Raw genomic sequence first — 26,150 nt, forward strand, 5'->3', positions numbered from 1 at the left:
GTTCAGTCCCATCAATGTAGCAGTTACATCAACTGCCATCGACGGTTTCTGTAATGTTTCAGTCTGTGAGGTTAACGGTACTAATAGTGGTGGATGTGACCTTACCACGGTTGACGGAGCACAAATTGGAATTGGACTAAACTCCGACAAGGACCCAGATCCATTTGGCAGTGCCGCTATCGGAGTTGTCTCTGGAGTGGTTTCTATGCATCTTCTCCCTGTCCCATTCTGTATCACTAACCCTTGGTCGCTGGTGCTTGAATTTGCCTGTATGTACAGTGGTACTGGTGGACCTACAGTGATAGGTAGAGATATTGCATCTGGATTCTGTCTGTTCCCCGAATTCTGTGGCATGTTAATCCCCACATTATGGTTCATCATTGCTGGCATACCTAACTGGCTTTCTACCACTCGCACTTCTTGTGTCTGCTTTTGGGGCATCGAGAACTGTGTTGATTCAGCTTGAATCAATGTCGGTCTCTGATAGTTTTGTCCTCCCTGCGCCATTGAATCGGAAGTCATTCCCACATTATGCTCATCGCAATAGTGCCTTTGAACCTGTGGCTGATAGTTATCAGCAGGTTTCAATGTTGGCACGTCTGGGTACATCCTCTGAACCTGTGGTATTCGTGGTGAGAAAGGCATGTCAGAATTGCTCGGCCTCTGAGATCTTCTCAAATTTGGCGTCACATTACCCTGTATTGGTTCTGGAGGGGCAGTACTAATGCTTGAGCCTTTTTCGCTTTCCACATATGGTGGTGGGCGATCATTCAGTAATTGTATAATGAACTCCTCATCATCTGACTTGTCTCCCCTTTTCGAGTTTCTATTGCTCTCTCCTTCCCTGGACTGACTCCTGTTTGTCTTACAGGTGGCTTTCCTTCCTTCCGTCTCCTCTTCCTCGGCAATCGCTGGAAACAATTTAATTCCCTGCAATACGTCTGATCTCCAAACCTTTTGTGTGCTGTCCCATCGAGCATCCGCTAGGGTCTTTTCTACTTTCCTTATTCTTGTCTCAAATTTCTTTTGTTGTTGATTTCTAGCTATTAGCTCCCAAATTGCCAATGCCTCAAACTGTGCTGGCCTTGGGGGTACTTTCATGTCGTATAGCGCAAACCTCAGATTTTCTAAAACCCTTAGGTTAAACGACCCGTGGATAGGGAACGCTACACTTCCATGTTTTTCTGTTAATTTGCACCATTGCTTTAGCCAAAGACACGGCGCTACACCCTTTTCTTCAATGACGATGTAAGCTGGTGTACCCTCAGGCGGTGTTTCTTCTCCTACATTTGCTTTAATATAAACATCTCCCCTCATGGCACTCTTAAATGCTTTGAAAAATTTCATCCTTCCGTCTTTTGTTTTTCTGACAATATGTAATCAATAAGTGACTTTAATTCCCGGAATACTCTTCGCTTGCCTTTCCCCTTTCAATTGCGCTTCACGGACTTCGTCCAATCCGTGCGCGACCCTTCTCACCAACCGACCTATCCCAGCGCGGCTCCTAGTGACGTCACACTCACACACTGCGGCTGACAAAGTCCTGCGGCTTGTCCTCTTTCCATTCGGCTTCACTCATAAACTAATTTCTGCAATATAACGCGAGCACTTAACCAAAAGAATAAAACAGATCTGTCGGTTTACTACAGGAAGGGTAACACAATCGCTTCAGAAACCTTAGGGATTTTTCACTAGCCTCTGCAGTTATTCCATCTTTCTCGGTTTCCCACTTTCGCAAGCAAAATTTGACCCGCAAACTTTACTCTCAACTGATCAATGAACTATTCTAGTGCACTTTAGAATTCGTCAAATCTCAAAGTCGAAGTTTTCTTTCACTCTGCAACATTCATACCGACTTGTTGACCACGCCCGATCAACCTATTAAACCGACCAGATCACAACATCAAACAAGTGTCACATACACTTTTCAACATACTCCGGAGTCTCTTGACCTCGCAGGGCCCGTCTCAACATCAACAACCACGTGGACAATTTTTTTCTGCTCAAAGCGCCACACACATGTGAAGTTCGACGACTTCCCTACTCTCACACCTTTGGAGTAACACTCCTCTAATATCTTTTAACCCCCCTTAAAATCCTCACAAACTTCTCAATTAATCTGCGGCAATAAGCTGTGCAAGCGTGAAACCCTAACTTCACTCATACCGTCACTAGAAACGCTGAGACCGTTCTCATACCTGCATGTTCCTCATTCGCAAGCTCCGAGATCCCGGGAAAGTCATCGGGGACTTAGGGCATCATCATCTCTCCAACTTGTTTTATCAAAGAAAATTCTAACCTGACTCTGTCTATTGTTCGCATGGGGTCCCAAAGGGCTAAACCATCAATCTCTGCTACCATCTACTGATAACGCGTCCAGCCCTTATAAATTACCTGTACCTGGACACGTTGGAGGTCGGTGAATCTTTTAACCGAGTCGGGCTCTCCTCATCCTCAATAGTCGAGTCACTCAGATCAATAATCAATAACTGTTGTAATCGGTTATCAGCACTCACTTAATAGATCAATATAACACATCAGAAATCAATAACAGTTGGTATTTCGGCGCACCATGACCTTTCAGTCATGAATAACCACACCAGTTTATTAAAAGTTAGTGAATTTATTTCCCTATATTAACAAAGCTAGCACGATATATATGTGTCTTAAAACCAATTGATATATGTATATGAACATTACTAGCTGTCCATATCGGCGGAAGAAACGCAATCTACGTAAAATCTGAATAATGATACACTCTGCTATAGCAATGCAAATCACCAATGTGACTAACTGTATTTGACTAATTGCATACATTCGGTCAGCATAACAAGATTTCAATTCTTCATGATACATTGAATGAATACCTCGACTAACCTCTAATTAGCATTGGCATGTGGGACTTCATGCAAAACGAATTTAGTCAACACAAATTTGGAAAAGTTCTAGCTAGGATCCTATCAAAATAGCAGTTGGTACCTAAAAGGAAAAAAACACAATGCATAATACATTTATCCTTTCATATTTACCAAATACAATCAGCATTCAAGAAAAGTCTTCGTCCTTCAGGTACCGGTTGATCAGCATGGGGCAAATTTCAAAGGGGCAAAGTTAAGGGCAAGCTTCCTTGCAACGGCAAGGAGAATAGGGCAAAGTTACTGCATGGGCAAGGCAGGGCAAATCAAAGTTAAAGTCTCTAGGGTGAGAATTCTTAAAGTCTCCTTCTCTCAGATAGAGAAAAGGGCATCAGGGTGTCGTCCAAAATGGAGTCTGGCATCAGGCTTCAAACTGGCATCGTGGAAAAAATGGCTGACTTCTCTTTGTCCGGTGGGTTTAAGTAAGAAACATTCCAAATTCTGTAGGGTCTTCCATTGGAGGGTTCATAGGTTGGCTTCAAATTGTCCAATCAAAAATTGTCTTTTACTAGCGCCCATTTATGCATACACTGTCCTTGGCGCCTTGGAACACAAATTGTATCATGGTTTGCCAATTATTTTACTATCTGTACCTTCATTGTCCGCACCTGCAGAGACTGACCTTGTATCAAAGGGGATGTAACCGGCCTAGCACGAAACCTTGGAGATAAGTGTACCAGCCAGTTTCTACTGGAAAAATACAACTTCAAGCAAGAATATATTTCATTAATTCAAGGAAAAAAAGAATCACGCAGTTAGAATTTGAAACCAAGCAACTAGGCCAAAGCCTGTACTAAATTTAAGCTAAGCAAAACAGTTTTCAAACAAGAAATCATGGCATACATTTGCGATTATGACGGATTAATACATTTTTAATACTTCATGATTAATAAAGCTCGTTTATAATGATGGCGAACTGCCCCGAGGGCACAATTTCCCTTGTACATTATTTCTTTTACTTAAAATCACTCTTCAATATATATGTCGGTTACACAGTATACATGAATATATATCGAACCCTCTTTTTCTGCGTCATCAGTATGACGTATGCAGATACTGTGGGTAGGTGGGCCTCAGACATGTGCTTGTAGTGTGGAGAGAGAAGGTATCTGTGAGATACAGGGGCATATATTTGATCGCTTTGAAGACCTAGAAAAGATGATTAAATAGAGTCCGACTGAAGGTAGATGACCAAAGAGCTTTGAGACAGTCGAGGTGGTGTGTTTGCAGTGAAGGATGAAAATGCCTCAGGTTGAAAAACTGGTTGAAAAAAATAGCGCATATTTAGGGAATAATCCAGTTTATTTAACATACATTTTTGGCAACTGTTAAGCGAGCATTCATTTGTATCATTTGCATTGTATTGGTAATCCTCCTTTTTCTGGTCCAAGCTAGTACATCAGTATCGCTTACTGCAAACATCTCAACTGTGGAAAAGCAGATGCACATTTGTGAGGCTTCTAAATTAAAAGAGCTGATATCAATGATGGTTGGATTGGGGCAACAATTTGGCTCAAACTGCGATCTGAAAGCACTTATGACACACAGTTTAACTGCTATCCAGATGCAACACCCGTGTGTCTTGGGGTTCCCATGCCACAAGGATGAGTTACGCTTCTGTTGTTAACTTGAGTGAAGACAGTAAAAAAGCAGCAGACACCACTTCTCACACAAAATTAGATGTTTTTGGTCTTCTATATTTCTTTTTGAGAAGATATTGATACTTTTCTGCAGACTTACCGCTCCCAGGAACAGCATATCCATGGATCCCTTGCTATAAGGCAGCTGACCCTGTGCTATCTCATCAAGGAAGAGTGGTCTAGAAGACAGTGATATGGGTAGCATTGAGTACTATTTGTAGTGCTAGCTGTGGTAAGAAAAATGCACTCCGGGAGATGTAACTTTTATTGGCTTTGCTTATCCAGTTTTCACCTGTGAAGCACTTTCTACTACCAGAGGTATGAAAGGTGTTCCTTGGCTCAAAGCTGCTAAAGTTGCAAATGAAAATAAATTGTGTTGGTATTTCTATAGATACATTCTGCACAGAATGCTGTAAGTGAGAATGTAGTCGGTATCCAGTAAAAAAAATTGGGTAACAGAAATACATGAATTGTCAAAGTTTTGGTTGCAAATGGAAATCCAAACACCACATGTACTACTAAAAAGATTGTTCTGAAAATGTCATGGATACAAATGTGTGCATATTCTTGTGCATAATAAATAAAACAGGAACTTTCACACATGTATGTGAGTGAACATCAGCAAAGTGATAGTTGTAGGCTTATGGTCACCGTACCACTGGCATTGGACAGGGTGTGTATCTTTGTTTGGGGGAAAATCGTAGTTCTGGATTTGAATAAATTTGAGGGTTATGAAGATATCTGTCCATTCCTTGGGACTAGGCACACAGACTGAAATGGTGAGTTATCGAGAGAGCATGAAGGGAGGAGAGATGTTTGTGCTGGACGAGTTTCTGTACTACAAACACAATGTTGTGGTAGTATTACTCAATATTTGCAGGTGCTTTAATGGCATAATATCCATCATGGTTTACTTGTTTAAGATTTGTTCTCCTTGCAGAAAAGTTCCTGATTCTGAAGTAAAACCTAACACTGGGGCCAACCATCAACTTGTATCCCAATGCATTTCTCACAGGTGGCCACAGAGGGTGCCTTGTCATCTTTTAACAATATATCACGTTTTCTTTCCTCTGTGACATTTAGGTTCATAAGCCTTTGTTTTTTAAGTAACCTGGTTTAACTGGTAAAGGTTTTTAGTTCTTTCCAATATTTATTCTGCCAAACTTACCATACACATACAAATACCTTATTACTTTAGCTAATGGTAACTTTGGGATCCCTTGCACAAGCATTATGAACCATATCTTTAGCATCATGTTATTTCCAAGAATGTTTTGTGTGCTGAAATAGAAATGCAGGTTTATTTTCTAAGCAGGAATAAATTCAGTCTTTAGTAATGATCTTCTTACAGAAACTGATTACAATTATTGTGTTCACACAAAATTCCTCGAGGCATTTGAATGATTAATAAGGCATTACCTAATGGCAGTGTGATAGACCTGACAGCCTTAGGGTGGTCTTCCACTAACTTTTTATGGCTGAAAAATTGACACAATGATAGCAGAATTGACGCAGTGCCTGTCTCGCAGCTGAAAAATCATCACAGCACCTGCAGAATCGACGCAGCATCTGTTTCACCGCAGTTCGATCATCACAGCATGTCTGGATTTTCCACATATTGTCTCTTTGCGTCAATTGTCATCAACCCACATCGCAATAAGGAATTGAGGCTGTGTGTCAAGAAATCAATGTATCGCCTTTCTTGTGAGGAAAGAATTGACTCATCACTTCCCCTGCCAGTAAGGAACCACTGCATCGCTTTGCTTTTCCTGTGCTTCACCTCCCCTGTAGCCCGCATTGTCTTTGTTTTTGACGCATCCCAAATACTGTGTGCTAAAGAGATACATCCATTCATTTCTTTGGCTAAAGACTTACTTAAACCTCTAAAAAAGTTATATTGTGACGTGTATATTGGATCTTTGTTGTTTTGGTATTGCTTTATTCAGATAAATATTATCTATTTTCCTAAACTGGTGTTATTGAACAAATACTTTACACATTGCCTTCTAAGTTAAGCCTGCCTGTTCTGTGCCAATCCACTGGAAGGTGTGGACAGGATAATTTAGGTTCTGTTTTGACTTACCCTGACTAGGATTGTGGTCCCTACTTATACAGAGTGCATACCTCTGTCACCTAGAGACGCAATTTCTAGCACAGCGTAAGACATCTGAAGACTAAGTTAAATGACTGAGAGAGTGATTCAAACCTGACCAACACCATTATGCGGAGCAGAGGAAGAATATAGGGAAACTCATCTTTTCCTATGACATAGCCTGATTTTCTCACAATCAACTCCAGAAGTTAAAGATGTTCCTGGCAGATCCTAAATAACCCGTAAGTGACTACCTCGGCTCCAATTTAGAAGATAATTCTGGAAAGCAAGGCCACTAAGCAACTGTAAGAACACATAGAAACCCACAAATGGAACTTGGTATTGGTGAAAAAAAAACGTTCCTAATTATTGTTTGAAAATACCTCTTTGTTTCTCAAAGATGAAGACTACACCTCTGTTCTGAATTGTTGGTCATTTTTACAGTATATGATAGCTGCAATCAGTGAGGAGATCTACTTAGACCAACACAAGAAGTGGCATGGGCAGTAAAAGATGCGTTATGAGATTCAGTCATGATCTGACCACTAGACCCTCAACCTCCTCATCAGAGAGTACCACCAGATTGTCTTACTCCTGCGACTCCCACCTTTGGTATTCAACATTTCCATAAGGCTCCTGACAGAACTCATCTTGAGAGTCCAATGTTTATGTTTGTAGCTTAAGAGTGTAGAACGAATCCATGAAATTGCACATATAAGTGATGGCCAGTGTATCTGTCGGTAGTTGAAAATGATGAGAGGTTTTCAAGGGGGTATGTAAAAAAATGATTAGACCCCCCTTCTTTAATTGGGATATACTTTTCCCATTCTGCATTACCTAAAACTGGCATTTGAAACTTGCAGGCATGTTAAGCATTTACTATTAAAAAAATAAACTAAAATAATTTTGGACAATATGCAGTTATTTAAAGTTCTATTTGGAACCCAATGACAGATTGTCAACAGTTTTTCCAAATGCTGTTGCCTAAGACTTAATTTTGTTTACAAATAAACCAGTTTGTAATAAGTAGCCACTCAGGCACCATACAACAGATACATTGCATTTTCCTTGTTTGCGCTAGGTGTACCTTTTAAATGGTGTGCCTGCCACAAATAAGGAAAATTTGCTGTATTAGGATGAATGTGCTGCCCTCAGGGCAGCCACAAACTCGCACTGCCCTGGGACAGTGCATTCACATGAAAAATGGAGCTGCTGCTTTGAGGCCACTCTGTGTTTCACAGTGCAGGCAGGAGTCCACCTGCACTTTTAGGGGGGATTAGAGATCCCCTTGCAGGCAGCTGCAGTGAGTAACTGCACCCGCCTTTAAGTGAAATGTCTGTGGGGTCAATAGGAAAGGGACGCACAAGGGTCTGCTGCCCCTTCTGCAATATCAAAGAGCCCCAGGGGTGCGCAAAGTGGGCGCAAACGCCTGGTGCACCCCAGGGGCACTACCGTAATAGAGCCCCAAGAGTCCTCCACATTTTATGAATGACAGTAAAACAGCATATGTAAGACTTGGCATCCTTGGCATGGTCTCCCCTAACTTTTTGCCTCTGCTTCCCAGGTTGTTGATGTGTGCTGGACTCTGGTTTTGCTGTTTTTAATACTCTGGGCACTTTACCACTGCTAATCAATGCTAAAGTGCTAGTGCTCCGATGTAAAATGCATGTGTAATTGGCTTATACATGATTGACATTTTTGATTTACTAGTAAGTCCCTAGTAGAGTAAACTGGAGGTGCCCAGGGCCTTTAAATCAGATGCTACTAGTGGGCCTGCAGCACTGGTTGTGTCACCCACATAAGTAGCACTGTAAACATGGCTTAGGGCTACCACTGCAATGTCTGTGTGTGCAGTTTTAATCATCCAAATCGACTTTGCAAGTGTACCCACTTGACAGGCCTAAACCTTCCCTTTTCATACTTATAAGGCACCCATAATGTAGGCCCTAGGTAGCCCCTTAGGCCGGGTGCAGTGTATGTGAAAGGTGAGACATGTACTGATGTGTATAACATGTCCTAACAGTGAAATACTGTTAGATTCAGTCTTTACTGTTGCAAGACTTATCTCTCTCACAGGTTAGCATGGGGGCTGCCTTTAAATAACTTTAAAGTGCAGATTCCCTTTGAGAGCAGATAGAAATGTGGAGTTTGGGGTCTCTGAACTCACAATATAAAAATACATCTTTTAGTGAAGTTGGTTTTTAGATTGTTAGTTTGAAAATGCCACTTTTATAAAGTAGGCATTTTCTTGCTTAAACCATTCTGTGACTCTGCCTATTTGTGGATTCCCTGTCTGAGTCAGTTTGACAGTTGGACTGTTTGTGAATCCCCTGTAGACAGTGAGACAAAGGGAGCTGGGGTGTAGCCTGCATATCCTGATGAGCCATATGTGCTAGAGTTGAGGGAGGCGTGATCACTTACACCTGAATGGGCTGTGCTTGACCTCTCACAATGCAGTCTCCAGCCCCCAGGTGTGTGTCTGAGGCCTGGCCTGGGAAAGGCAGGATCTTGTGAACAACAGAGACTTTCCTTTGAAGTTTTCCTACTTCAAAGGCTGAAAGGGGTATAAGTAGTGGACCCAAAACCTCAGACTTTAGATTACTTCAAGATCACTTCTGGACCCAAGAGGAACCTCTGCCAAGGAGAAAAGCTGAAGAGCTGAGGAGGAGTGCTGCCCCTGCCTGTGACTGTGCTTTGTTGGGCTATCCTGCAGTTGCTGATTCTGCCTGTGAATGGGGACAAAGACTGGACTTTGTGGTATATTCCTGCGTGTGTAGAATCTCCAAAGGCTTGAGTTGAGCTTGCCTCCTGTTTTGAAGTCTCAGGGCCATCAAAGACTCCCTCCGCTAACATCTGGACTCTCTACTGAGACTCCTGCCCTGCCAAGTGGTGTCCTATCCAGTCCCTGGGCACTTAAAAGATGAAGTTGGCAGGCAAAAGCTGAAAATCCACACACAGAACGCACTTCGGGGAACTTTTCGATGCACCATCTGTAACAAGGCTGATAGATTACGTGCCGCCAGCTTCGCAGCTAAAATCGACGGTCCACCTGCATCTCGGCTGGGAGATCGATGCATCGTGGCTGGAGAAATTACATGCAACACCTGCTTGTGGCTGCTGATAACAAAGCAAACTCATTCAGTGCGGTTCTCTAACACAGTGCAACAGGGTTTTCCACGCATCGTCCCTGGGCATCAAAGTCAGCCTGACTCTGTGCGGATCTCAGGTGCCCCGTCTGGAAATTGACGCATCACTCTCTTGCGAGGGAGAAAAACAATGCATCGCTGACCTGACCGGAGAAGAAATGACGCACGGCCTCCCTTGCGAGGAAGGAATCAATGCATCGCTGCCTTTTCTGATGCACGCTCACCAGTGTGGCTTTATTTTTAATGCTAACCAGGTACTTTGTGCAAAATCAACATTTCCATTGTTTTCAATGGAATAAGACTCTTATTCTTTTGAAAATTCATATCTTGACTTATGTATGTTGAATGTTTGTCATTTTGGTCTTGTTTGATTTAGATACATATTATCTATTTTTCTAAACTGGTGTGGTGTCCGTTTTGTAGAATTTTCACTGTATTACTGTGTGTATTGGTACAAATACTTTACCACATTGTTTCTGGGTTAAGCCTTCCTGCTCGTGCCAAGCTACCAAAGGGGGTGAATAAGGGTTAACCAGGTGTGTTTCTCCTTTGCCCTGACTAGAGTAAAGCTCCTCGCTTGGACAGGGGGTAACCTGATTGCCAATCAAAGACCCCATTTCTAACAGCGTAGAACCAGAGAATGGCAAGACACTAATGCAGTACAATAGTTTCAGACTAATCTGAACCTCTCCATCCATGTAGAGATGACATAAGTAGCTAGGAAGACTTAGGTTAATACATGGGGACATATTTACTAATATTTCACATTACACATCGCAGCAAGTGAAGTTGCTACGCCTTGTGAAAGGTTAATTGCAGAAGTAGACCATATTTTCAAAAATACGACTTATGTTTGCTCATCCTAGCCTGGCACACTTGTGGCTGTCTAGCTCCAAGGCATATCACCATATCACAAGTTGGCCTGCATTGCAGTCAGGATAGATTTTTTTCAGGAAAATATACTTTCCTGCACAAAATCTGTCCTTTGAGGCGATTATCTTTATGTATGTCTGCACCCATGCAAAGACGAAAAAACTAGGAGAAATAAAGATTTTTCTACTTGTTACCCCAGCCTCAGCTAGGTGACCACTTTAGAGCAAACCCATGTTAACAAGTCTTTGAAAATGTGGGTTTATGTAAAAACAAAATCATGGGTGGATGCACTGAACGTTCATGCACCACCCATGTAAAGCCTACCTGACACAAACCGGTGTTGTGCACTCCATTGGTTATTTTTTTTATTTTATTTTTTTACACCCCAAAATAGATTTTACGTAGGGGCTACACCAATAATGTAAGGCAACCTTTAACAAAATCTTAGTAAACCTTGACCAAGATGTTATGGAAGATTGAAGACTAAGTAAAATACAGGAATAGTTGGCACAACAGTACATACATACATATGGCTGTGCCACTATGAAAAATGGTTTCAAGAAACCAAACTATTAATATTTCCCTATCAAATATATCATCCATGACCAAATGCTTAAGAAGCCATTAGGAGAAACTACCTTCGGTCACTCTTGACATAACAGCAGGTGAAGGTTAATGGGCAGGCGGATTTCGGCTAATGAGGCGTTAGTGAAATCCCGTGTGCTTAGCAGAAACATGGTCTCCTCAGGGCCTGTGAGGAAACACAGATGGTCTGCAGCCAACCGATGACGCAGTTCTGATCTCCTGAGATGGCACGCGCGTCTCTAAAACATTGGATAGGTTTGTGCCCTCGTGTTAATGAGCATTCCAGAAGCGTGCTCCTCCATATGGTGGCACGTGAAGCTGTTTTGACACATCGCCTTTTCATAGATTATGTGCATTTCACGCTCTACCCTTTATTTACTTATAAATCGCAGTTTTACAGCTGAAATATAAAAGCAAGTTATATATAAACAGCAAAAAAAGTATTAAAACATTAAAGACTGACTGGCCCAGCAGATTCTTGCGTCACACTATTTAATCTGTATTTTCTAGCTATCGGTTAGACAATTTTTCTTAGCACCTCAGTCTCTAACACTGGATTTACATATATGTATTCCTAGTACACTGAACCATGGGCCAAATGATAGTCAAAATCAATGTGTTTGTGAACGCATTTTTTTGCAATGTGCTAAACCTATTCTGTGTATCAGAAATGCATTTTCAACTCGCCAAAGGGGGTTAGCAACCCATACAGCATCACTAATAGGAAGGTGCCTAGAATGGATGTTATGTATGCTATAATTAATGGTTTGAAACTCGAAGTCGCATCCGCAAATCATTAAACAATTAGGGCCATATGTACGAACACTTTTTCCCATAGACACAGAATGGGTAAAAACCTTTGCTACATCTGGCCCTTAGTGACGCATCAATGGAGGTGGTAACTAATTTACAATGGAGAAGACACCTCCCACCTTTGGTATTGTATCAGCAGATGCTGGGGGGTGGGGTGAGGGGCGGGTAGGCAGAGGTTCCCAAACAAGAAACTTCTATGTTTTTCTAAAGCAACAACTGTTCATTTAACAAACATGGTCTGCTTTCAACAGTTAAAAACCCTAATGGGAATGCAAAGGCCTTTTAGTACATATGTTGTGAGTCTATGTGCAATTTGCGACCAGTCTTATTGTACATCTGACACCCAAACACTAATGGCTGTTCTCAGATCCTCACCCCAGATTGTTTGTCTTCTGACAGTCTTCTTTTGTCATTTATAAACTTGGTTTGTTTGCTATCTTTTTCAGATCCCCTGTGATGGCTGGAGGTCTGTTTGCTGTGAATCGAAAGTGGTTTTGGGAACTAGGTGGCTACGACACAGGTTTAGAAATCTGGGGTGGTGAGCAGTACGAAATTTCCTTCAAGGTAAGCAGTTGATATACACTGGCATTTTTGTTTTTCTTTCGATTACGGTACAGGCCAATTCAAATCACTGCTAGTGGATGTAGCATAGTAGTAAATACAGGCATGAGTGGATCTCGCCGTCTCTCTGAAAGCAACAAGAAGACTGGTTAGGACCTTCTTTGCTGTAGAATATATGCACGTTTTCCACATCTTATGTGACTTTCTGGAAATGAAGCTGGTGAATTCTGAATTCTTCATAATATTACATAAACCTGCCTACCTACCAATATAATAATAGATCAAAACATAAGAACTTGAAAAAAAACCTGAAAAACGCGTTTAAAAGGGAAATCACTTGACTTCCTCCTAGATCTGGTCCCTCAGATAATCATGTATGTGAAACAAACCACAGCATCGCCACGCTTTCAGCTTCACGTCTTAAAGTAAATCAGACCCCCTTATTCTTTGTTCACCATGGCATTATTGTTTTGGTTTAGTGTGATTTTTGGTTCTGGGGCATCCATAGTCAATGCTTAGTACCTTACCAAATGATTCCAACACACACATTGGCCTCTTTAGAGACCCTTGTCCTCTGTCATCAGGGGCCATTGGCGGCTACGAGATCCGAGCTCTAGAATTGACAAGCTCAGGCAGTAGAGGTTTGCACTTTTCATTCCAGGGCCTAAGCAGGACTACAAGTCCAACAATGCAAAGAAAAAGCTTGAACTGAATGAGTTACTAATTTATGGAACTGGAAAACTTGTAATTTCTGTACAATGTAAATATTCTGTGTCACCTCCAAGGAGCCTCCCTTGCATAGTGTTTCACCACCTGGCATGGCCAACACCTTATCATGTCTGCTGACAGCAGCTTGCTATTCCAAAGCACTGTGCATTCATGCATCTACAAACCAGCTTAAGGAGGCACCTGGAAGGAATGCTGGGACTTTTGCAACTAGGTACTTCATATAAAGTTTTCTTGAATTCATCTGCCTAGTACTTGTATTAGGTTCACACAAGCATATAGGTACTGTCAGGACTCCTTAGGTAGTCTCTGGGCAAACCACTTGGCGTTCAAATTACATCTACTGTGTAGAGAGGTTTTCCAGTAGATTGTCTTAATCAGCAGATATTGAGTTTATTGCAATTGATCAATACACTGCCATCCAAGGGGAAGGCTCAAAACACTCCACTCACATATACATATCATCTTTCCTTTGTACCTCCTATAGCAGTTTCCATCACTTGCCATTCGTGCATTTTGTCGTCTTGTATCACCCACTACACATGCAGGTAAATCAGAATAGTCTAGTCTTGGACTCTGAACCTTTAGCTGATAGCCTGCAGAGGGTTCTTATTTTTTGTGCTCGGAGCATTCTTATAGTGTAACAAGGCTATACCAATGACTACTATTGCCAAAGTTAATATTATATTGACACTTTTATCATCACCCTCAGCAAACCACAAAGTCTAATTAAGCATTGCTTGCTACCTAGTCACAAGTATGAGAAGACAGACTAACATTGTCTACTACACCTACAGTGACATCCATCCTAGCCTCCTACAATCTAAGGGCCTAATTTAGTTTGTTTGATGGTTACTCTGTTGCAAATGTAATGATATTCAGTGCACCTTATTACAAGTTCCTTGAGACATAATGTGCTTATAATAAGGAGAACGGGCTAAGACAGCATGTTTGTGATAGAATAACCCATTCTCCTGAATGCTAAATCAGGCCCTAAGTATTTAACCATTTCCTTCATCTGAAATGGAGATGCAACAAAAACATGACTTAAAAACTCAACTCGTAAATTCAAAACTGATCGGACCTCTTTCCTGTGACGGGATCTTGACTTTTCTCAGTCTTTAATGTGGGCTGCTTACCTTCTTTGGATGTTTGCTTGTTCTTCTGGTTCTTGTTTTTGGTATGCTCCCGCAGACCTGATCCAGTCTTATGCTGGCCTTTTGGCTATTTGTCTCCACTTTCATGCACTCTAGGTTCAGTCATCCTCAGATGAAACATGTAAAAATGTAACTTCACAAAACAATCCCTCATCGAAGGCTCTACAACCATACAATAGAGTTTAATCCTTTATATGCATCTCCCAGATTACTGCTAAAGGAGCCACATGGGTATTGTAAGGCCATATACACTTAAGCCTACCAAGTCCCATTATCCATCTAAGTACAGTGCCTTGGTTTTGCACACTTGGTGTTGGGCTTACACCTACATTTCTAGTGGTCTAATCACTGTAAAAGGTAAGAAAACTGCATCACAACCTATACAAAAGAAATATATTTTGCAATCAAAAGGAGAACATTTAGAATGAAAATAGTTTGGGTATTGATAGTCCTTGTGTTAACCTAAAGTGAAGTGAACATTGTTGTGGTGTGAAAAGTGTCAACATAACAGCCTATACTAAATTAGACAATCCCAAATAAAGCCACTTCAGTGCATTACCCTTTAGACACACTAGTCTCAGGTGACTGAAAAGCTAACTGATATGGACCAGTAGTCTTTCATGATAACCTTGACCATACCATTCTCATTTAATGCCATAAAATAAATAGCAGGTCAAGAGCCCAGGAGAGATGTTTTCATCTGGTAGCATGAAAGTTATCTTCCAGAAATTCAAGAAATAGTCGAAGCTGTAAATACAAATTCTCAGCAGTGAAGTGAAATGCAACAAATGCATGAACAATCTCCAAACACCAAGCAACATTGCTGCACAGCAAGGAATTGCAAAAGCTCTCCAGTGCAGATAAACTATAGAACATCCTACCACCCTAGTAAAGTTGAATTCTGTCAGTGTGCGCTAGGCTATCCTGTGACTCGAGTATAAGGGTGCCTGCAACAGTGAATTCTTGAGGCAACTGCAATCATCCTTCTGGGGTCCAGTAGAAATTCTGCTTCGCCTCGGACATGAAAATGAGGGAGTGTGCCATTTTAAACTTGTAATCCTGGAAGAATGCCCAAGCAGTTGGTCCTATCTCTTATTCCAACGTGCACTTCAAAAAACTGTTTTCTGCTCTATAAGCTGCCATTCGATGTTTTTTTTTTTTTAATCTACAAGTAATAATAGAAAATATTCAAACTTAGCTTGCTCATGCGGATCCACCAGAGGCTTCTTAATAAGATGGGTCAGATCACGAAATACATTTTGTTGATGCTATTACAATTCCTTTGTGGAAAGTAAGCAAGTGTTTGGTGCAAGCATCTTTTACAACTGTATAACAAAAACAGATTCCTGAAGATGGTAATATAATAATGATTTGCAAATTTGTTGCTTTGCTTTTAGCTTCGGTGGTGCTGTGTTACGCTGCGGGCAATGGAGTAATGCTTTTATGCTGCATTATTGCATTGTGTTTTTGATGTTTTGTACTGCGGTTGTTGTGTTGAATTCTGTTTTATCTGTTGTTGTGTTGTTCCTTTTATGTTTTAGTTGTGTTGTTATGTTCCTTTGTGTTAATATTCTGTTCACTCTGGCGACATCAACAAATTCTGCTACAATACCATCTAAAAGCAGGACCTTGCTCTCAATTTCTAAAATATAACAACAATTTATCACTCTCTGAGATGACAGAATACCATTTTCCCCCTATTCAGACATCTGAGGTGGCATAATACAATTTTCCAAGTATTCAGACATCAGTCATCCCAAAACTATGGCAGAGACATGTCTCATATTAACACTCCCAGTGCTCACTTTATGAGGTATGGCCCAATGTGTCCCTTGAACAGCAACTGGCTCCTCTGACCTAAGAGAAGGACTATTAATGGGCTTTGTGTAAAGAATAATGGTATCATCCCTCTCCATTGATTTTCAGCACATGGATTACTAGGGGACTCTGAGCAGCACGTGTCATAAAGTTAGCTTCCTATCTGAGATGTTAGATTGCTGGTTATGTCAACTGTAGATGTATTTACAACAGGAGGCAGCTTGAGCGTAAAGTTGTAGGAAGGTTTTGGACAGGACACAAGAAAGTAGTTTCACTATAGCAGAGGAGGTCACCCAGGCCAGCAGCTGGACAGGGACGGAGGGGGAGTGCTCTGCACCCCCTCAATGCCCATGTGTGTTTGGCTGGCCTTATCGGGCAGATACACATGCGCACTGATGTCTCTCCAACTCAGCACAATGTTTCTGGGTTAGAGAAAGCATGCACAGGTTCCCATTCTGCCTGGGAGCACCAGGAAATCCTAATGCTGTTCTCAGCATCGTTAGGATTGGCCGCAGGGCAGGCCGGCAGCCTGTGCCTGCAGTGCAGCCTGAAGACTTGCATTGCGGTGGGGACTCGGGAGTCAGGTCCATTTAAAAAAAAAAAAAAATTAATTTAATGTTTGTTGTTTATTTTGTTTTTACTACTCCTCCCCACTGTGCGCTGCCCCCCCCCCCCCTTTCACCGTGCAGCAGCTGCAACTGATTTCGACATTCTTCAAAGAAAAGTGTGCAATGTCTTGGCATGCTGTTTGAAAAGCAGGTATTATTGGGGATTCGTTGTAGGATAGCTAGCTCATTGAGCACTTCACGAGAGGAACACGCTGTCGACCCAGTAAACAGCTAAAGACTTTAAGGCGTATTTGAAGTTAAACTATGGACGTAAGTTTCAGAACGGTTACATTAGCAGGTAATTGTGAAGTACACCAGCAGCAGAAGCTATTATATATGTGAGTGAGACGGTATATAAATACAAGGAGAAATAGAGTGACAGAGAAAAGCATGTCCTTTTGTCATTCAACTGTTTGCATTCTAAATGATTTGGCATTGTTTTAAACAACCCTAATTTGACATTTGTCTCGGTAACATCAATGCCTGGTGATTTAGTATTGTGTGTCCCGTTTCCCATTATCATATTATCTGTCAGTGTGAACGATATAATTGGAATACACTGCGCTCCTTTTTATCTGGGTGCCATGGCAACGGCAGAGGCGGTTCAGACACCAGGTTGTCCCAGCCTGTTCTGCTCTAGTGTCAGATTCTTCGGAGACAGATGCCAGGCTCTGGCCCCATTTATGTCGTAGCCATTCATTCATCTAATGCTAAGGGCAGGCCCCCAGGTGTCTCTCCGTCTTTGTTTATTATAAGCACAAAAATTCTAAAAGTATTACCACGAGGGCGACCATACTATCTAGCCACCACTAACGGAATGCATTTCTTTTCAAGGAAGTCTGATGTTTTCCACATCAAATTTCCATGTATATATGCTGGACAAAAGCCACACGATGTAACTAAAATGTATTTATAAGATGTCTAATGTACCCAAGTCAAAACACTTACTGGGCTAGAAAACAACAACTTCGCGCTGTTGCAAAATAGAGCAAATCATATTTGGATAAGGTGATGTAAAGACTCGCTCTCTTCTTCAGCATTCTATGTTGGTTGGTTAATCAGGACAGAGTCAATGCAGGTTTAGTAGGTGATTACTTCCGTTTGCCAGTGGAATGCCGGCACATGTTTCGCTTGGGCACACAACAAGCCATGGAGCTTTCTCAAAGTGTGGTATAGTTGTAATGAATAATAACATTACTAAAATAGGCTTTTGCCAAATAATTTTTTTAGTTCTACTCCTTCCGTTTGCATATTCTTCATGCCCGGTCTACAATTTTGTCAAGTCCTGCAGAACGACAGGTCATTCCAGGTGAGACTACAGCACCAAAGACCTACAGTTTTTTATCCACTTGCCCGATGTAAAATGGAGCAAACAGGATTTTCTGCAACCTATATTGCTTAAAAAATGTTCACAACAGGAGCAAAAATTATTATAATATTTTTTTTTACCGTCATTTTAAAAGCAATGAATGGGACTAACGTTTTCATTTTTCACTTTCAAATATATAAGATCATGAAAATATTATAGAGGCAACAACACTTCCTTTATTCTGTTTCTTAATGCAAATACACCATACATAATGCAAATCACTTTGAGTCGTGTTTAATAAGGGTTATTTGGGCTCACATTCAATGTCTGGCACTCTGACACCTCTAGAAGGGACCAATTGTAGTTGTATGAAGAGAAAATGGCCTTTAGGGTAAGGAATAATAGGAAGCTTGACACATCACATATCTAAAACAGAGGGGGTTATTCTAACTTTGGAGGAGTGTTAATCCGTCCCAAAAGTGACGGTAAAGTGACGGATATACCACCAGCCGTATTACGAGTTCCATAGGATATAATGGACTCGTAATACGGCTGGTGGTAAATCCGTCACTTTTCCGTCACTTTTGGGACGGATTAACACCTCCTCCAAAGTTAGAATAACCCCCAGAGTGTCTTCCACTGTTGTTCATTATTTGCACATTGTATAATGTCGTATGCTGGCTTCAATTAAGTTTCTGTTTTAACAACTTGATATCTTGATATGGGAAGCACTTAGGGCCAGATGTACGACCCAGAGTTTTGCGACTCGCAATTTGCAACTCATTTGCAAAACTAAGGGCCAAATGTAGCACGCCGTTTGCATGGCACAAACTGCGAAAAACGCAGTTTGCGCCATGCAAACAGCCTCCCGCGATGCTCATTCCCAAATTGCGAGTCGGTACCGACTCGCAATTTGGGAATGCGACTCACAAATAGGACTCGCAATAGGAAGGGGTGTTCTCTTCCTATTTGCGACTCGCATCGCAATTCAGAGTTGCTTTGTGACCGCGAATGCGGTCGCAAACCAACTCCCAGTTACCACCAGTTGCACACTGGTGGTATCTCATTTGCAAAAGGGAAGGGGTCCCTATGGGACCCCTTCCCCTTTGTGAATGTCGACAAAAATATTTTTTCAGAGCAGGCAGTGGTCCTATGGACCACTGCCTACTCTGAAAAAAACGAAACCAAATGGTTTCGTTTTTTTTTTCATTTTGAAACTTGTTTTCCTTTAAGGAAAACGTGCTGCAAAATAAAAAAAAACTGCTTTATTTAAAAAGCAGTCACAGACATGGAGGTCTGCTGACTACAGAAGGCCACCATCCCTGTGAGTGCAGGGACTCGCTATGGGGTCGCAAAATGCGACCCACCTCATGAATATTGATGAGGTGGGTCTTTGCGACCCCATAGCGAGTCGCAGAAGGTGTCTGAGACACCATTCTGCATCTGATTTTGCGACTTGCAAATTGCGAGTCGCTCAGACTCACAATTTGCAAGTCGCAAAATCGGATTTTGCTACATCTGGCCCCATATGCACAACAGTGTACATTACACTGTTTTAGATTCCCAATGGGGTCGCAAATGACCTACCTCATTAATATTCATGAGGTAGGTCACAATTTGCGACCCTATTGGGAATGGTGGCACTCACAGGGATGGTGGTCAGCTGGAGACAGCAGACCACCATGTCTGTGACTGCTTTTAAAGAAAGCTGTTTTTTTTTCTAAAATGCAGCCTGTTTTCCTTAAAGGAAAACGAGGTGCATTTAAAAAACAAAAATTAAAACCACTGCCTCCTCTGAAAAAGTATTTTTGCTACCATTCACAAAGGGGAAGGGTTCCCATGGGGACCCCTTGCCATTTGCGAATGGGTTAGCACCAATTTCAAATTGGGGCTAACTGCAATTGTATTGTGACCGCATTCACGGTCACAAAACAATCCTACATCGCACTACGACTCACAATTAGTAAGGGAATGCCCCTTCCTAATTGCGACCTGGAAAACATTTTTGCGATCCGGTAAATAGATCACTGAATCGCAAAAAAGGGTCTGTGCATTGTAAAATGCTTTTTCCTTGTCGCAAACGGTCTGATTCTGCGAATCAGGCCGTTTGCGACAAAAACAGTTTTGTACATGTAGCCCTTAGTGCTTAATTTCAGGTGGTGATTGCAGGAGGGGGAATCACCGTTCCTTTTAGGGGTTTGGAACTTATTTTTGCTCTTCAGACTTTCACACAAAAACAGGTAGAACAGAGGAAAAGCAGGAGGAAGAAAAATATGGAAAACAGGGAAAAACGTAGAAAGCTGTGATGATAAAGAACTTGTATGAATGAGATAAATGGACAGGGAGTATATAATGGTGAATGAAGAGAGGCATGAGGAATAATCAAGAGTTGATCGCCTTGGTATTCGAAAACCCAGGCTTTCGGCTGTGGGAATGGAAGATGCCTGCTAAAATATTTGGGGTCTAACACCTATTCTTTTACAAATTAAGCTTTGGAGCCTTTCCATCTCTGAACAAAAGAAATAAAGTACTTGTCCCATCTGTGTCGAGGACAATGTCATGTGTTGGAAGAAGTGATTAAAACCGGTGGCTGAGAATTTGCACTGACAAAAACTGTCTTTTCCCTTTTCATTGGTAACTGCCACATGTGTGTCTTTCTGCATATGTATGCACACATAATTGGTTCCTCATGCCCTGTACATGTGGGCAAGAAGGCAAAGTAGTTTTTGTGCTTTGCTGTTCATCCATAGTGCAATGCAATCTGGTATTCTGAAGCACAGTTATTACATTGAAATTGATTTGTATGTATAGTGCGCAAATGCCCGTGGCATCTTGGTGCTGATAACTTCTCAACTAAGTAGGGAACAATGCAGACTGAAGCTTTCTGTTTACATCAAGTTACATTGGGCAAGACAATAACCATGTTTTAAGCTGTTTCCTAAGCTAAACATAGATTGGCCTCTCAGGTGTTCAGGTAGCTTATTCCAGAGTTGTGCTGTACAAGGAACAAATCTCCTACCTCCACAAGCCTTTCTTTTGATTTTATGGACCGTAACTCTCTTAGAATTGGTTGAGTATAACGTTCTTGCAGAACTGTACCAAGAAAGCCTTTTTTTAGGTATGCTGGGCCAGCTCAATAAAGAATATATGTGCCAGACACAGAGCCTTAAACCTGACTCTTTACTTCAGAGGAGGCCAGTGAAGCTCTCGTAATGTTTCAGACACTGGCTTGAACTTAGGAATTTTCCTTAAGAGTCACGCCACCACATTCCGTAAGCCTTGGATTTATTTCAAAGAGCATTCGCGAATGCCTAAGTATAGTACACTACAATATTCCAGACTTGATAACACCAGGGCTGTAACCACTGACTTCTGGAGTTCATGGAGAATGAATGGAAGAATCATCCTAATCTTACCCAACAGAAAAAAACAAGAAGAGGTAAGTTTATTAATCTGTGTGTTAAAAGACAAACAAGGGTCAAAGATTATTCGCAAGTTCATTACAGAAGATGGAACCACCAAGATTGATCCCAGGAGGATATCAGAGCTTTGCAAAAAAAAGAACGTTGGACTTAGCCGAGTTAAGCATAAGACTGTTATTACTCATCCATTGAAATTATAAGCCATTTCATCAACATCCTCTGAGATAGACACATCAAACTGTGTATCCTCTGCAAATGCTACTGGGCCAATCCAAAATCCTGAATTAGGCTTGTCAAGAAGGCCACATAAATATTAAACAGCATGTGGCTCAATGATGAGCACTGAGGCACCCCAAGTGGCAGTGTAAATTTTAGTGAATCCTAGTTCGTTTTAATGGGATAACAGGAGTTAGCTTAGCCTCTGGCTTGCAGACTCGTGCCCCCATCACCTATTGACTTTTAACCTACTTAGCTTGCTCTGTCTTAGCCGATTTTATTATTTAATTCTTCTAAGATGGCTGCCTTGTTTATAGTTAGGGCACTTGTTGTGAGTTACATTATCAGTGTCAACGTGCTAAGGCGTCAAGATCAAGCAACAAAGACGAACAAACAGTAGGTGTTCACACTTAGGGATTTTCCCTCTCTATACTTTTGAGGAATTGTTTATATTAATTGCCGTCCAAAGCATGTCTGTTTTCTATTGTTTGGGAACACACCTACGTCAGGGGTCCTTGTGGATCTGTATAAATACATCACACTTTAGACAGATAATCATGGGGATTCCGACCAGAGGGCAATCGCCACCATCGCTGATATCGATGCTGCACGTCATCTTGACGCTGATCCAGTCTTCGTGTCCCTGTGGAGTCTGATATAGAGCCCTCATTCCAAGGTAACGAGGATTGGGGGCTCCTCTCATGGACATGGCATTGGCAGATTAGGGTTAACAAACCCAGCTCTCCTTTAGGTAGGAGGTTAGGCCTCTCATATAAGGGTAGAAGGGCATATTACATCTCATATGTCTTTTCTATGCATTGCAAGATGGTGGGGGTCTTTTTAATAATGACTCTCGTCTTCACAATTCTCTTTCTTGCATTATTCATTATCCTAATCATTGCAGCCCATGCAACTTATCGCAAATTGCAGTTATGTTAAATAAAAACTATGCCACAAATCACCTTTTAATATTGTGTTTCTGGTGAGGTGCTGCTAGTGAGCCGGTAAGGTTGGGACAACGGTTGCGACTTGTTGTAGGATAGGCATAGTCACCTACAAGCAAAAGTACTGTCATCCTTTAACCCAGAGCAAGAGTCCAAACTATGACATGGCGCCACCAACGATGGTGTTTAGGCACTAATTTACGGCTACCCCGACTATCACTGTCTCACAGACAACAGGTACCCTAAGTACCATTATACGGAGACGTCAGTGGTCTTTGGGAAAATCATCCTCAACTGAAAAGGTAACACCCGATTAAGCTGTAGGTTGTTCGAGCTCAAACTCACAAAAGGACTTGTACTCCCCATTTTGGTGTTTTCCGTTTCTTTAAACAAAATGGCTGCTGCCATAGACCTTCCTGAAAATGCTAGACAAGCATTAACACAACATTTATTAATGCATGGCCTTACAGATGAGGGCGGGGATGTTACTCTTATAATAGAAGCTAATGAAGCATACCAAACAGAAACATTTTACTGTTGGGTCACCTTTCCTGAGGTCGACCAAAGAACACATACGTTCTACACATATGAAATTGCAAATGTACCTCAACGGTACCGAGCATACCAATATCATGAAATATCGCTCACATACCAAGAGCATCAGATCTGTTTCGAAGGCGCCCTACCACATGTACTATAAAGAGTGAGGTTAAGTCCATTAAGTAATGACTGACCAACATGGCCTATGTTTGCAACCTACACACTTCACCCAGGTATATAAAATATGCCAATAGCAGATCTGCGAGATTTATATAATGAATTAGTGACATTATATAGATGATTAGTTCAGTTCGTAATGCAAACATTGAACACAACACCAGCGCATCCAGCACCGCCAGCATCTGGTGGTTATCAATTGGCTACTGGGATTAATCCACAAACAGTACATACTATTGTGGGTAAAGTACCCGCGGAACGGGAAAAAATACCGTTCTGGATTGCCCAGAGAACTAATCAGATGGAAGCTGTGTTTCCCCATACGGGACTACAGGAACAACATAGATTGCTCACTATGGCCCTCATTACAACTTTGACGGGCGGCGGAGGCCGCCCGCCAAAGTTGCGCCGCAGGAATACCGCACCGCGGTCTGAAGACCGCGGCCGGCATTCTGAGTTTACCGCTGGGCAGGCGGGCGGCAGCCTTAAGGCCGCCCGCCAGCCCAGCGGGAAACAACCTTCCCACGAGGACGCCGGCTCGGAATCGAGCCGGCGGAGTGGGAAGGTGCGACGGGTGCTACTGCACCCGTCGCGTATTTCACTGTCTGCTATGCAGACAGTGAAATACAAGAGGGGCCCTCTTACGGGGGCCCCTGCAGTGCCCATGCCATTGGCATGGGCACTGCAGGGGCCCCCAGGGGCCCCGCGACACCCCCTACCGCCATCCTGTTCCTGGCGGGCGAACCGCCAGGAACAGGATGGCGGTAGGGGGTGTCAGAATCCCCAAGGCGGCGCAGCATGCTGCGCCGCCTTGGAGGATTCTGACGGGCAGCGGAAAACCGGCGGGAGACCGCCGGTTTTCCTGCACTGACCGCGGCCAAAGCGCCGCGGTCAGAATGCCCTAAGGGGCACCGCCAGGCTGTCGGCGGTGCACCCGCCAACCGCGAGCCTGGCGGTCACAGACCGCCAGGCTCGTAATGAGGGCCTATGTGCTTGCCTTTTGGGTTGGTTCCCTCAGTGGATGACTGTGTCACATGGGGTACAGTCTTCGCTGCCATATATACTACCACACATGGTACCCCGACACTTGCCAATTTACCGGAAGCGTTAAAAAAAATACAAAATGAGAATGGGGCTGCACCAGCCCTGGATTTGGGGATGAAATTAATGCGTAACTTCGACGCCGTAGCCTCAGTAATACTCAGTAACATTAAAGGGGAAGCGGTAGCACTGGCAATTTGCCAGCATCTCTGGGAAACTCTACACCAGGAACAAGAGAGACAGCTACCGAAAATAATTTCCGACACCTATACTAGGATAGGACGGGATAGTTTGGGAGCCAAGCCAAAGAAATTGGAGTTACAAGATACCGCCCATAAGTAGGGTGCAAAGCAGGCACAAGAGGGCTCTAAGAAGCGCTGAGACAAACAAAAAGATTTTAAAGAAAGAAGAAATAAGAGAGACGATTCTCCACACCCTGCGAACTCTGGAAGGAGATATAGGGGGTCATTACAACATCGGCAGTAAATGCCGCTTACTGCGGTGCAGAAGACCGCCAACACACCGCCGCAGAATTCCGCCATAGCTCTGAATCCGCCAAAATTTTGACACCCACACAAGTCCGGCACACCAAAGGTCAGTGCTAAACTGTCAATAACAAAACCTCAACCGTCACACCAACAGGAACACGCCCACACTACCACGACCCAGAATCCAAGTGGCGGTCTTTCAACTGCGGTATTCTATTGGCGGTACACACCGCCGCGCTCAAAATAAAACACACCTTTGGACAATTCCAAATACACACACCTCATACACATACACACACCACTCCCACACATCCAATACAATATAAAACACACACCCACATCACCCACAAACCCTTACGACCACAAATGAGACTGAAGGCCAGAGAGAGACACCACCATCTACAAACTAGCATCCACAGGCACTCAACACCATCACTCACACATCATCCACGCACAAAACACCACACAACCCTAAACATCACCCCACACATCACAACACACACCACCCCACACATCACCCACCGCACCCCATGGCACTGCAAAGACACCCCCAGGGTCTCTGAGGAGGAGCTCAGGATCATGGTGGAGGAAATCGTCATGGTAGAGCCACAGCTATTCGGATCACAGGTGCAGCACACCACCATAGCTAGGAAGATGGAGCTATGGCGCAGAATCGTGGACAGGGTCAACGCAGTGGGACAGCACCCAAGAACACAGTATGACATTAGGAAGCGGTGGAACGACCTACGGGGGAAGGTACGTTCTGTGGTCTCAAGACACCACATCGCGGTTCAGCGGACTGGCGGCGGACCCCCACCTCCTCCCCCACAACTAACAACATGGGAGGAACAGGTCTTGGCTATACTGCATCCTGAGGGCCTTGCAGGAGTAGCTGGAGGAATGGACTCTGGTAAGTCAAATCTTAACTATCACATCCTCCACCCTACCTGCATGCTATCACATACCCTCACCCTCGCCCTCACCCCCATCACTCCAACCCCTTACATATGTCCAACTATCACAACCCACCCATCCCAACACCAAGCCCTGCATGCAACAACATAGCATGGACACCCATC

At 42.8% G+C, this 26,150-nt stretch overlaps 1 protein-coding gene across 2 annotated transcripts in view; it reads left to right on the forward strand.

Moving 5' to 3' along the window:
- GALNTL6 (polypeptide N-acetylgalactosaminyltransferase like 6) overlaps positions 1-26,150 on the forward strand; it is a 2,249,191-nt gene that overhangs the window by 1,970,264 nt on the left and 252,777 nt on the right. For both annotated transcript variants that reach the window (XM_069244332.1, XM_069244340.1), the window contains one exon: positions 12,511-12,628. In XM_069244332.1, coding sequence (XP_069100433.1) covers positions 12,511-12,628 — 118 coding nt within the window. The remainder of the gene's footprint in view (positions 1-12,510; positions 12,629-26,150) is intronic.

This window comes from Pleurodeles waltl, chromosome 1_2 (genome assembly GCF_031143425.1).
Source record: "Pleurodeles waltl isolate 20211129_DDA chromosome 1_2, aPleWal1.hap1.20221129, whole genome shotgun sequence".
NCBI classification, from domain to species: Eukaryota; Metazoa; Chordata; class Amphibia; order Caudata; family Salamandridae; genus Pleurodeles; species Pleurodeles waltl.